The following is a 12,480-nucleotide window of genomic DNA, read 5'->3' on the forward strand; positions in this document are numbered from 1 at the left end:
TTCAATTCAGAGACAGTTAAAAGAAGTTGCAAGTAAAGGGCACTTTAGCCTTTGATCAGTTAGCCTCTGCTAACAAAAACAGCTGTTTCACTGCAGATTGACATTTGGGATATTTTCAGGATTAGGCAAATTCCTGACTGTCCCAAAGGTTAAGTTATGGTCTTATCCTATCTAACTGTTTTAAACTTGAGAGGTTCTTCTATCCCGCCTGAAAAAAGGTTTTGAAAAAGCAGCAAAGTGAAGTAACCCTTCCTTGCTCATTTCCTAGAAAAAAACAACCAACAGTTCAACAGTGATTTTAGCATTCACTTGAATGCTGAATACTCTCAACAGCAGTTAGAGGAAGAGATAAAACCCACCATGTCTCAAAGGTGTGTGCAACTTAGCGTTTAAGCCTTTGCAGCTGGTGGACACGAGAAGCTAGAATCTGTGAAACCACTACTGTGTTATTTTTCCCATTCACTGCCCTGCCTAAACTGAGAAACTATCTGCTAGCAAAGAGTTTCTAGTAGATAAAATGTACTCAAGAAGGAAAAGGCTGAGAGTTTCTAACAATAGGAGATAGAAATGTCACACCATTCTGAAATATATAGTAAAGATGCCATTTAGAGCCAATTAATTTCCTTCCTTCCCTCCCTATCAACGAGCATGAGATCTGCATTTTAATAAGTACAAAAAACTAGAATCCAAGAATATATCAATATTTCAAATATGAAACTAAACCAGGTTATATTTGTGGAGTTGTCCTTTATATCTTTTTATATCTTTTATATTTGAGAGATTTACTCATACATTACATGAGTAATATTTCAATATTAAAAATTGAAATCTTTAATACTTGTAACAACTTCGAAGACTGCTTGAAAGCTGGACTTTGAAACATTTTGTTTATATTGGTTGGTATGTATTTGCCCACACCCTTTGTATATATAAAGTAAGGTAATTACAAAAAAAAATGCCAATGGTAAATATTTTTCCTCTCAATCTTAAGATTGAAGATACCACCTTAAAATTCTATCAGTTAAAATTTAAATATCAACTAGGTAGAAAATGAAAATATCCAATGTTTATTACACAGAGAATCTGATCCACTAAAGAAATAATGCCATCTCACAAAAATGTCTTGTTTGGCTTATTTAATTTCATAAGGATGTGAAGTAAATCTCCACCAGCACATAAGAACTGTACTTCCCCAAACATCAAAATATTTAGTCAGAAGAGGGAAAAATACTCCAGGTGTATTAGGAGTTGAATAGTGGATATTCAGAGATAACTCAGTGTTAAGTATTTCTCCTGGGTAACTCTGAAACCTTCCTATGTCCAAATTCCAGCAGGTGAGACTAACTTAGAACAAGACTACATTCATGTACATGTGCCAACTATACTGCTCCACCTAAAGAATCAGATGATATCTCTGTACAGGAAGCAAGATTTGAAGACATTTATTCCAATCCTCCTACATAAGCTGAGAAGAGTTTCTGCCCATCACATCAGAATGATTCTGAGATGAAACTCCCTTCTCAAAAGTACATAAAATTTTTTTATGACTTGAAGAAATACACAGTAGGACACAAACTGCAATTCTTCTCAAGAGTGGTTTGTTTTTGGTTTACAGTTGTCTCTGATCTTCCAACAAGATGCAAGGGGTCTTAAACCACACTGCAATATGTTAGAAGACTGTGGTGGGCTGGCGGCTGCTTTGCTGAAAGGTTCAGATTCCTAACAGCTTCCCGAGAATTGCAGGGCTCAAAGAATTTTAAAAGAGTTGAAAGATATAATTAGCAGACAGATCTAAACAAGTTCATTGAAATGAGTGACATGATAATATATATATTTCTAAACGCCAACTAGTTTCTATGAGCTGATAGGCAAAGCTAGGAAACTTGATGTTAAAACATCCTGAGCTCCCGCAACTGAAAAAAAGAATTAGTTGTCTGTGAGATCTAGGACTGATGAAATGCCATTATAATTTCCACTGTTACAGGCAGTTAAATGTGGTAGCAAGCCTGGTTATCATTGTCACTGTATGCAGATGAGGCTCCTATCACAAACCATTGCTTCCACATTCAGAATCCAACACTCATGACCACAGATGGACAACTCTGCTCACAGGTTTCGACATTGTTCACCCAGTCCTTTGATTCTTGTGAGCTTAATTTTACTGTCTTTATTTACAGAGGGGCTGAAGCCTACCCATGATCTACTTTTCCTCCTTGTCTCCAACAGCTTTCCACATGAGCAGTTATGGTGGCAGAAGTGTTAAATGTTACTGGAACTGCTAGTAAGGGATGGCTTGAGAAGCTTGAACTGCCAGCAGGCACTCCACGCTTCATATACCATCCCAGGGTTTAGTTTTCACAGATCAGTGAGAAATCAACAAACCCAGAAAACCAAGAAGTATTTGACCCACCACTGGCTTTTATAATAAAGACTTTAATTAGTAAGCTGGGAAAAAATGAGACATGCAAAGTAATGACTTGTACCCAGATGCATGTCCTGTTTTCAACTCTTTACAGGTTATTTTTCTTTATGACTGACTAGAGAATATATTATACACACTAAATGTTTTCTAATGCATAAGAGTGCTCAGGGTTTCTTTGAATGGGGGCTATAAAGGGTAGAAAGGGAGCACTAGCTATTCTTCGCAGCAGTGTATACATGTGCCTTAAAACAAAACACACACACATACACAGACGAATATTTGCATTTCCACAGTTACTGGTTTAAGTCATTCTGCACTGCTTTATAGCACCACTAGAGATCAGTTAGATCAATTTGCCTAGACATAAAAAACCCAAGCAAATCAAGTAAATATTTTTATTTACATAACTAGAATTACAAAAAAAGGCAGCACATACATCAATTTATAAGATAATCTTCAACTAGGAGATACTGCAATTCTTGTTTTCGACAACAGTGGTTGGAAGAAGAGGGGGAGGAGAGCCTGTGATTCCATTTTCCACTGATTCATTTTCCAAGCAAAAAAAATTCTAAACAGAGCTCCAGCTTCCATAAAAACAGCAGCATGAAGTTTAAAGATGGTTTTACAGAGGCAACTGTAAACTAGGAGCTGAAGTTACATTAAAAAGGGGAAAAAAAATGTATAAAATGTCCCTAGTCCTGCACAGTGCATTTATGCATCTGGTGTGGTAAAGTTCCGTAAAGTAAATAGGAGGCAAAGCTTCCCTTCTTCTCAAAGATACAAGGCTTGCCTTCAACAGAAGGCAAGTGGTGTTTGTGTTGGTAATTTGGCCAACAGTTATAAAGCTGTGGCAATCAGAGTTCTCATATGATGCAACCGGTGTACTTAATGGCTATGCTCATTAAATGTATTTCAGAAGAATCCTTCTCTTCTCTCCCCTCAAGAACAGACATATTGTAACATTAAGTGTTATTACTGAAACAAACAATAGTTGTGCAGCTGCAATGACATTTTTGTGTTCTTTCCCCTTCCCCTCCAAACAAATCAAGTGTTCAGTTGAGGTCATATTCACCTTCAAATTTCTGAAGCAAAGAAAAGCCTACTGAAACAAAAAGTAACATACTAATTTTCTATTGAAAGTCAAATTAGAAAAAGATACTTTGAAACTGGAGACTAAAGACTAAAAATCAGTATTGTAAGAATTTATAATCTGTGCATTTACACACTGGTGTTATGTCCAAGGATAAAAAACAGTTTGAGAGTGCTCTTTTAAAGCTGTCATTGCTGAGTGAGTCAACCAATACTGTAGGCATAAAATAAATCCCTCTAGAACAACGGATTTTTCAAAGGTTATAGTACTTTGTTTTCACGGTGAACAATAACTATAAATGAACATCTTGCTCAGAAAAGGGACACTGGCCTGCCAGCCAGGCTCAGTGGCAACAGTCACTAGCAAAGCTTCTGTGCAACTTCCATACCCCTGATATCCAAAAACTGATGAAAAAATATTGACAGAGGTATTTCTGCTAATATGCATGACAAAATCCTGTCCATTATTCTTGTCAATCAGATGCAGGTTGGGTTTTCTGGAAGGCTGGTTGGGATTTTTGTTTGGGTTTTTTGTTGTTGTTTAATACATATGAATTAAATGAATAGTCAGGGGACTTTAAATATTGACTTGCCAAAAACCCAGTGAGATTTTGTGCTCTTCTTGAACCAGTAAATTTCAGAGACTTTTTTTTTTAAATCTCCTTTCATAGTTTCCTAACAAAAGCAGGCTGTGGAATACAATATTTACTACTGGTCAGTTCTTCATTTTGCAAACTTTGTCACTTATCTAATGTTCGCCTGCATTCAGAGTTAAAATTTCTAGAAAATATATGCCTGTAAAATGGATTAAAAACTCTAATGTAAACCATGCACTTGGATTTTCCTAACTTTATAATATTTTTAGCCTCTTAATTCCCTGAAGTTCCCTCTGCATGAATACTTTTATACATTTTCTTATAATATACATATCTGTCTATACTCTGAATAGACACTGATAAGCATTTTGGATATGAAAACATGAAAATGATGTTAAAAGCACCCATTTCACTGAGAAGCCCATATATGCTGAATCATCACCTATTTCTACGTTTAAAAAGACAACACCCCTTGCCCCTGGCATTTTTTTCTCTGGAAGTATCAAAGTGATTCTGCAGAGTTGTATCCCCTTACAGCACAGGAACAAGCTGGCAAAATCTGTAATAGCGTGATCACATTTTAGCAACAAGACAATTGAAAAGAATTACTGTATTCTGGATGCAGCAAGCTGTACTGAACATCTGAAAACCTTGGTCACAGAACAGTGCTTTCCAAACAGTGAACATACGCAGACTTGCAAAACCAATACAGATAGGTTTCAAAGCTGTATCCATGTACATTACTGAGAGGAGAATAATCCTACTTCTTGAAGCATGGAGTAGCCTAGGCTGCATCTACTAAATGCCTGGTTTATAGTAACTAGAGCTTGAAAAGAAGCAAAGCACAGAGAGAGAGAGAGAGATATTTACAAGTGAAATTTAAGTAAGTTTCAGGGCAAAGCTGAAGACACTCATTAAAACATTAACATCCATATTTACTGCTTATTTAATCCACCTGTTTGCATCTGTCCATTTATATTCTTCTATAAGTATTTATGAACATTACTTTCCACTGTTTCTCCTTCAGCATGATGATGCATAACACCCACACTATTCACAATAAAACCCCAAAAATATTTCCTTTACAAACTTAGGGTGTAGCGTAAGTTAGCAAATTCTGACAACTCTCCATCCTTCCTTCATGCTCACACTTGATACCTGCAGTTCTGTTCAGAACACTGCAGGGGAGATTCATCTTACCTAACCTTGGAAGCCTAGGTCAGCTAAAAAAAATGGGCAAAACTCCAGTAACTCCTCAAGCTCCCTATAAAACCAGTGAGGAAAACACACAATTTTAGGACAGCATTAATCTGACGTACTTTAAATAGCAAGAGATGAGTCACAAAACAATTAAAAAAAAATTAAATCCTTTACTCCTCTCCCTGTCTAAAAGTTATTCAAGGTGATGCTGTCCACACTGAAGTCATCTGAAGTTAGATAAGGCTCATCTCCCTTAAGTGACAAAAAAAAAGGTCTTTCTAGATCTACAAACTGACCCGTTTGGCTGACCATTCAGATTAAAGTCAACCAGTTTCTTTGCTGCTTCCCTGGTTCTACAAGTCCCTGTGAAACATCAGTTAGAACCATAGAACAACAGAGAAACTGAAAAACAACCTTCAGTTTAACTTTGATAGCTAAGTAGTAACAGAAAGAACTAGCAGAGTTGTCTCTTTTCATCAGGAGTAACAGCAGCAAGAGCTCCAAGATTACTTGTTTCAGCCAAGGCCAAAAGGATCTGGATCAGCTCCCTCCATTCTCTTTTCCTCATGTTTCAGTAGCGAGAGCCTGTGCTGCTTCCTCCAGATCTTGTATGGAAAGCGTAATGCTAATGAGCTTCTATAATAAAGAGTGTGCGTGTGCGCATGGACACACGCGTGTATATGTTAACCTGTGGGACTCAACAGTACAAGGTATTGCTCAAGCCTGTCTACAGGAGGACAAGCCTCAGAAAATATTACACCTACATAAGCAAAACCATCCATAATTAAAGTCAACAACACAAAGATCCTTCAGAAACATATGCTTAAGAGAGATCTTCCATGCTACTCTAGAGGCATGAAAAGTACTTCTGAAACGCCTCAACTTACTTGTCCTCTTTTGCCTCTCCCTTTCTCAGCATTTTCACATTTGCTTAATAATAGGTATCACTACACGCTTGTTACTGACACCCAGATTCCCGAATATAACCATGTGCGGTGTTCAAAAACATTTTTATCAGTTAGATACTGTTGAACTCCTCCCTCCTACACATTCTCTCATTGCTCATTCATTCAGCCTCAGAAGTGACTGTAGAAGAAATTAGGCTTATGTTAGAAATACCTCCCCCTCCCCTAACATTAAGAGGACCCAACAACAGTATTTATGTTTTAGGATGTAAAGATGTAAATCTCTATGTAAGAGACCAACTCATCATAGGAGTTAAGAGAATAGCTGTTGACATCTTATTTCACAATCTTCCCTTTGGCAGCACATTCCCCTGATATATCATCCTTATTTTCAGATAACAGACAGAAGCAGATGAACACTGGAGATTATTTGCTCTACCAATTCTTAAGCTTCTAAAACGATTAAGTCCATAAAATACCACAGCAGATGGACTGATGTAACAGCTTGGTTTTGACCATGCTGCTACATATTTTGGCAATTCTGTACCTGAATAAGAGTTTCAGACAGGTGTTCATAAGTTCAGTGTGTTCATCTGGGTCAAGATAAAACATCAAAGCCTACCTCTTGTCACCAGTAAGAAATCTCTCAGTCTGATTATTTCTTATTTTCCCTTCTGAGGGAAGCATTCTAAAGGCCTCTAGCTCTCTGTATTGCCTCAACAGGAATAAGGATGAAACAGTGAAGGCAAAACTGTGTAACTCCTATTGCCAGAACAATATCCATCTTCTCTCCTCTGAAGAGGAAAGAACGTGGCTGCCCTTAAAAAACCTCAATTTGGCAAATGTTTCCCAATTTTCAAGAAGAGCAAGAAGGAGGACCCTGGTAATTACAGGCCTGTCAGTCTCACTTCAGTACCTGGTAAAATTATGGAGAAGGTTATTCTGGGAGTTATTGAAAAACACTTGAGAGACAACACAGTCACTGGTCATAGCCAGCATGGGTTCACAATGGGAAAGTCCTGCTTAACCAACTTAATTTCCTTTTATGACAAGGTTACCCATTTAGTTGACGAAGGGAAGACGGTAGATGTGGGGTTTTTTGGATTTTAGCGCAGCTTTTGATACTGTCTCTCACAGTATGCTTCTGGATAAACTGTCCAGCACACAGCTCAGACATTGGCTGAACAACTGGCTGATGGGTTGGGCTCAAATATTTATCATAAATGGGGTTACATCAGGCTGTTAGGTGGCCAGTCACCAGTGGGGTTCCCCAGGGCTCAATTTCAGGGCCAGTGCTCTTTAATGTTTTTGCAAATGGTCTGGATGCAGGAGTTGAGTGTACATTAAGTAAGCTTGCTGATGATACTAAACTAGGAGGAGATGTAGACTCCCTCGAGGATAGAGGGGCCTTACAGAGAGATCTGGATAGGCTAGAGAGCTGGGCAATCGCCACCCATATTAAATTTAGTAAGGGCAAGTGCTGGATTCTCCACCTCAGGTGGGGTAATCAGCGTACCCCGTCATCAACATACGTACAAGCCAGGGGACAAGAGAACGGACAGCAGCCCTGCGGGAAGAGACCTGGGGGTTTGGGTTGATGGCAAGTTGAATGTGAGTCAACAGGGTGCCCTGGCAGCCAAAAGAGCCAACCACGTCCCGGGGTGCACCAAGCATAGGATAGGTGGCTGGTCCAGGGAGGGGACTGTCCCACTCTGACACTGCACTGCTGCAGCCTCACCTCAAGTCCTGTGTGCAGTTTTGGGCGCCTCAATAACAAGAAGGACATCAAACTATTACTGTGTCCAGAGGAGGGTGACCAAGATGGTGAAAGGTCTTGAGGGTAAGCCTTACAAGGAACAGCTGTGGTCACTTGGTTTGTTCAGCTTGGAGAAGGGAAGGCAAAGGGGTGACCTCATGGCAGCCTACAACTTCCTCAAGGGGGGCAGCAGAGAAGGAAGTTGGGGATGGGTCTGGTGACCCGTGATAGGACATGAGGAAATGGAATGAAGCTGCATCAGAGGAAGTTCAAATTGGACATTAAGAAAAGGTTCTTCACTGAGAGGGTGGTCAGTCACTGGAACAGGCTCCCCACGGAAGTGGTCACGGCACCCAGCCTGTCAAGAGTTCAAGGAGCATCTGGACAATGCTCTTAGCATATGATTTAGTTTTAGGTAGTCCTGTGAGGAGCAGGAAGTTGGACCTGATTATTTTTATGGAGCTCTTCCAACCCAAGATATTCTATGATTCTGTAATTCCATGGATTCTCCTCCCCTTTGAAAACCGTAGAATTAAGGTTTAGCAATGACAGCAAAGCCATGTGAGGCATCTATCGGGTAACAACAGATGTTTCCTTACGAATTCTGCAGGAGTTGCCTCCTCCCACCCCTATTTCCTTTAATGACTGTTAACTACTCTTGCCCCACATACATTCAGGAAGAGCTTTATGTTAAAAGAAACCAAATGGGACACAAACAACATACACCTTGTTTCTTGGACAGGAGAGGACACGCTTTCTAGGCTTTTTCCCATAGAAGTCTTTTTCTTTCTTCCTATTCATCCATATTTCCCATGGTCATATAAAAGACAACACCATCAGCAAACCAATTATTTCCCCAAGTACAAGGGAAGGGCATGATCAAGTAAATGTGATCTTTAAATATAAAGTTTGATTCAGAATATATACTAATACTTGTCACCTCCTTTTCTACAGAAAGACTTTTTTAGCTGCTCTAGAGAGAGTAACCAGCATCGTGAGGGTTTCTTCGATGCAAACACTAAATGGACTTAGCTGTATAAAGGAAACAAATACCATCTGAAGGAAACCTCTGTTGGTTTTACCAGAATTTCTCACATTTATATAAAATATACTGACTTGGCTGCCTTCATCACCCTTTCACTATGAACCAAGGTTTTTCTTGAGTGAATTTTCAATTTTGGTAAGTACTGTAAGTTACAGAAAAGTTAATAACAATACAAAGATAATAAACAAGTGAAAAAATATTCTTGTGACACCGTACCTTATTGAGTTTGCCAAGGGAAGATATAAGATCTGCCCATTCACTTGATGATTCAAAGTTTCTCAAAGCTTTCTCAATTGCTGAAGAATAATTTCTGTATCTGTAATCACCAAGTAACTCCTGCTCTTCAGGATCCATCTTCGGTTCTCATAGCAAGGGTGAAATTTCCTGGTAAACTAAAACGTGCACACAGTTACAAAAACATAACCTGCGTTTAAGTTCTGGTAAACCTAAAGTACTATAAGATAACAATAAATATGCAGAAACACAGACAGATACAATAAACTGGTCATCTGATCAAGTTTCAACATCAAGTTAAAAATAATTTAACAGGCATGACTCCAACTCCCCACTGCCTGTTTTAGAAGTTTTGCAGTCACATTTTCCTACTTATGAAACATGTTTTTTCCTTACATGCATGCGGATCTCTCACACAACAACAAAGAAAATAAATATAAAGTCTCACTGTAAACAGCTAAAGCACTGACAAGGAGTTAGGCAGAAGTGGTGGTGGTGGAAGAAGTGGTGGATGAGAAGCTGAACATGAGCCGGCAGTGTGAGCCTGCAGCCCAGAAAGCCAACTGTGTCCTGGGCTACATCCAAAGAAGCATTAGCAGCAGGTCAAAGGAGGTGATTCTCCCCCTCTGCTCTGCCCTCATAAGACCCCACCTGGAGAACTGTGTTCAGATGTGGGGCCCCCAACATAAAAAACACATGGACCTATTGCAGAGAGTCCAGAGAAGAGCCACAAAATTGATCAGAGGGCTGGAGCACCTCCCCTATGAGGACAGTCTGAGAGAGTTGGGGTTGTTCAGCCTGGAGAAGAGAAGGCTCTGGGGAGACCTTATAGCAGCCTTCCAGTACCTGAAGGGGGCTACAGGAGAGATGGGGAGGCACTCTTTATCAGGGGGGGTAGTGATAGGACAAGGGGTAATGGGTATAAGCTGAGGGAGGGTAGATTTAGATCAGACATTAGGAAGAAATTTTTCACTGTGAGGGTGGTGAGACACTGGAACAGGTTGCCCAGAGAAGCTGTGGCGGTCCCATCCCTGGAGATGTTCAAGGCCAGGTTGGATGAGGCTTTGAGCAACCTGGGCTAGTGGAGGGTGTCCCTGCCCATGGCAGGGGGGGTGGAACTTTATGATCTTTAAGGTCCTTTCCAACCCGAACCATTCTATGATTCTAAGAAAATAGTTTTCATTACTTGTCATCTGTGCGGTGTTTTGAAAGGTTACCTGTAGCAGTAGAATGTAAAACATTTCATATCTTAATACAACTTTCAAGAGGAATCCTGTTAAATGGCCCCTCAGCCCACAGTAGAAGGAGCTCTCAGAACTCTTTATCTCAACTTGTCAGCAGGAGATGCTGAAGTACAAGTCTAAGGTGTTGTGTTAAAGCATCAAGACACATTCTGATCTTTCTTTATTTCACCAAAAAGTATCCATATATTTTTATGGAGGAAAAATAAGTTAACTAGACCTGTTTTTCTCATATTCTGCAACTCATTTAGATTAAAAAACCAAAACACACCTGTTTCAGAACAACGGAAAACAAGCGTGGTTGGATTTTACATACTGAAAAATCATACCTTCACTCCTATGCTAGCTACGACGTAAGTTCTCCTGTTACCTAACATAAAAATATTCTTCTAGAGAGATGGTTAGGTTTAGGAACACCAGTTTTAGGTCAATCTGTGCTAGATCACTGATACAGAAAAGAAAACACAGACCTATAACAAAACATTTCATAATGTTTATGAAAAGCATCTGCATTTAGTTTCCTACTGTTAGAATACAAAAAAAAAAAACAAAAAAACCCAACCTTAAGTAGCTTTCTATATTCTTTTAAAGCAGGTCATCTCTCACAGCATTAAAAAAAAAAAATCAACAATTGTGTATCATCTGTTAACTTTAATAAACAACAATAACTACATCAATATGAGATTTTTGGTAGCAAACTTTCAGAAACAGAAAAATGCTGGATGGGCCCAAAAAAAGAGAAAGGATTTTAAAGACACGTTAAAGCCAGCTTTGCACTCCCCTGACAGTAGGATTCAGTCATTGCCAATACAACCACTGTGTCATTCAACCTAGATTCACCTCTATGGAAAAAAAAAAAAAAAAAAAAAGGGTAAAGTATATCACAGAATGTCATCAGGGCCATGTTTGGTTGGTTGGTTTTGTTTATTTTGTTAGAGTAAAGGTTTAATTTTCTGTTTTCACCAGGATGTATACAGTGCTTTGCACAGCAGAGAGAGTAAAAAAACCTTGCAGGGTGTAACATTCACCCGGGATACAGCTATCCTTGCTCCAACAAGGATTTATAAAAATGTCAACCCTCCCATAAAACCTAACAAAGTGGCAAACTAGCAATATACTGTTAGCAAAAATTCAGAAGTAATCTGATATAGATCCTGCCAGGGCAAGAAATTGAGCCCTATTTCTCTTCTCTCGCGTAAGTACCTTAATCATTGGACTGCTGGACTGTATTCATGCTCCTTAGAACAAAGCACGAGCTAGGAAGTATTCTAGCAGCTCTCTGCCAAGTCAAGAGTGGTGCCACTTTCATAAATAAGAGATTTGCCCGGATCATTTAGAACTGGGCAGCCGTTTTGCTGACAGAACACATCAAATTTCTTCATTAGTAAATGTGATATACCCACATGAATCTACTTAGAGAACAGGAATCAATCAAATCACCAATAGCAGTGAAAGACATTCTAAATATTCTATGAAAATTATGTCCTAAAGCATTCTCATAGCACTAAAACATGGTCTATTTAAGTAAAATATAACTAGATACCAAGGGTAGAATAGAAGGTACTACTCAAGGAAAAAACCCACAAACCTAATAAAATTTCAACTGGGGAAAAAACTGCCTTATTCAGTTTTTAAGACACCATCTTTGGCCTTTGCTGAGAAAAGACAGGTTGGTAGAGTATTCCCACCCAGAAAAGCTGTGATGGCCTTAACAATTTAGTGAGCATTGGATGTTCACGGACCTACATTGCCAAATGTCAGCAAGGATTGAAAAAAATCCAATAATCCAAACACAGCCAATAGATCATATTTGTGCTTATACACAAAGGCAGGAAGATCAAAACAAAACAAAAGCCACTTGCCAGTGACCTTCAGGCACGTCTCCCAAATCCTGGGTCACAGACTTCCTTGGTTAATAGCTACTCACCAACTTCCAGCGCTGTCTGCAGACAGGCGAACGAGGCGCCCGCTCTGCCTCTCGCCCCTACGGAC

The 12,480-nt window shown here is 39.3% G+C and overlaps 1 protein-coding gene across 1 annotated transcript in view; it reads right to left on the reverse strand.

Annotated features, from left to right (window-relative positions):
* Positions 1–9,367, reverse strand: part of DOPEY2 (dopey family member 2) — a 44,732-nt gene extending 35,365 nt beyond the window's left edge. The window contains exon 1 of the mRNA XM_010078095.1: positions 9,230–9,367. Within this exon, the coding sequence (XP_010076397.1) occupies positions 9,230–9,367 (138 nt within the window). The remainder of the gene's footprint in view (positions 1–9,229) is intronic.
* Between the last annotated feature and the right edge of the window lie 3,113 nt (positions 9,368–12,480).

This window comes from Pterocles gutturalis, unplaced genomic scaffold (genome assembly GCF_000699245.1).
Source record: "Pterocles gutturalis isolate BGI_N339 unplaced genomic scaffold, ASM69924v1 scaffold28283, whole genome shotgun sequence".
In the NCBI taxonomy this organism is placed as follows: domain Eukaryota; kingdom Metazoa; phylum Chordata; class Aves; order Pterocliformes; family Pteroclidae; genus Pterocles; species Pterocles gutturalis.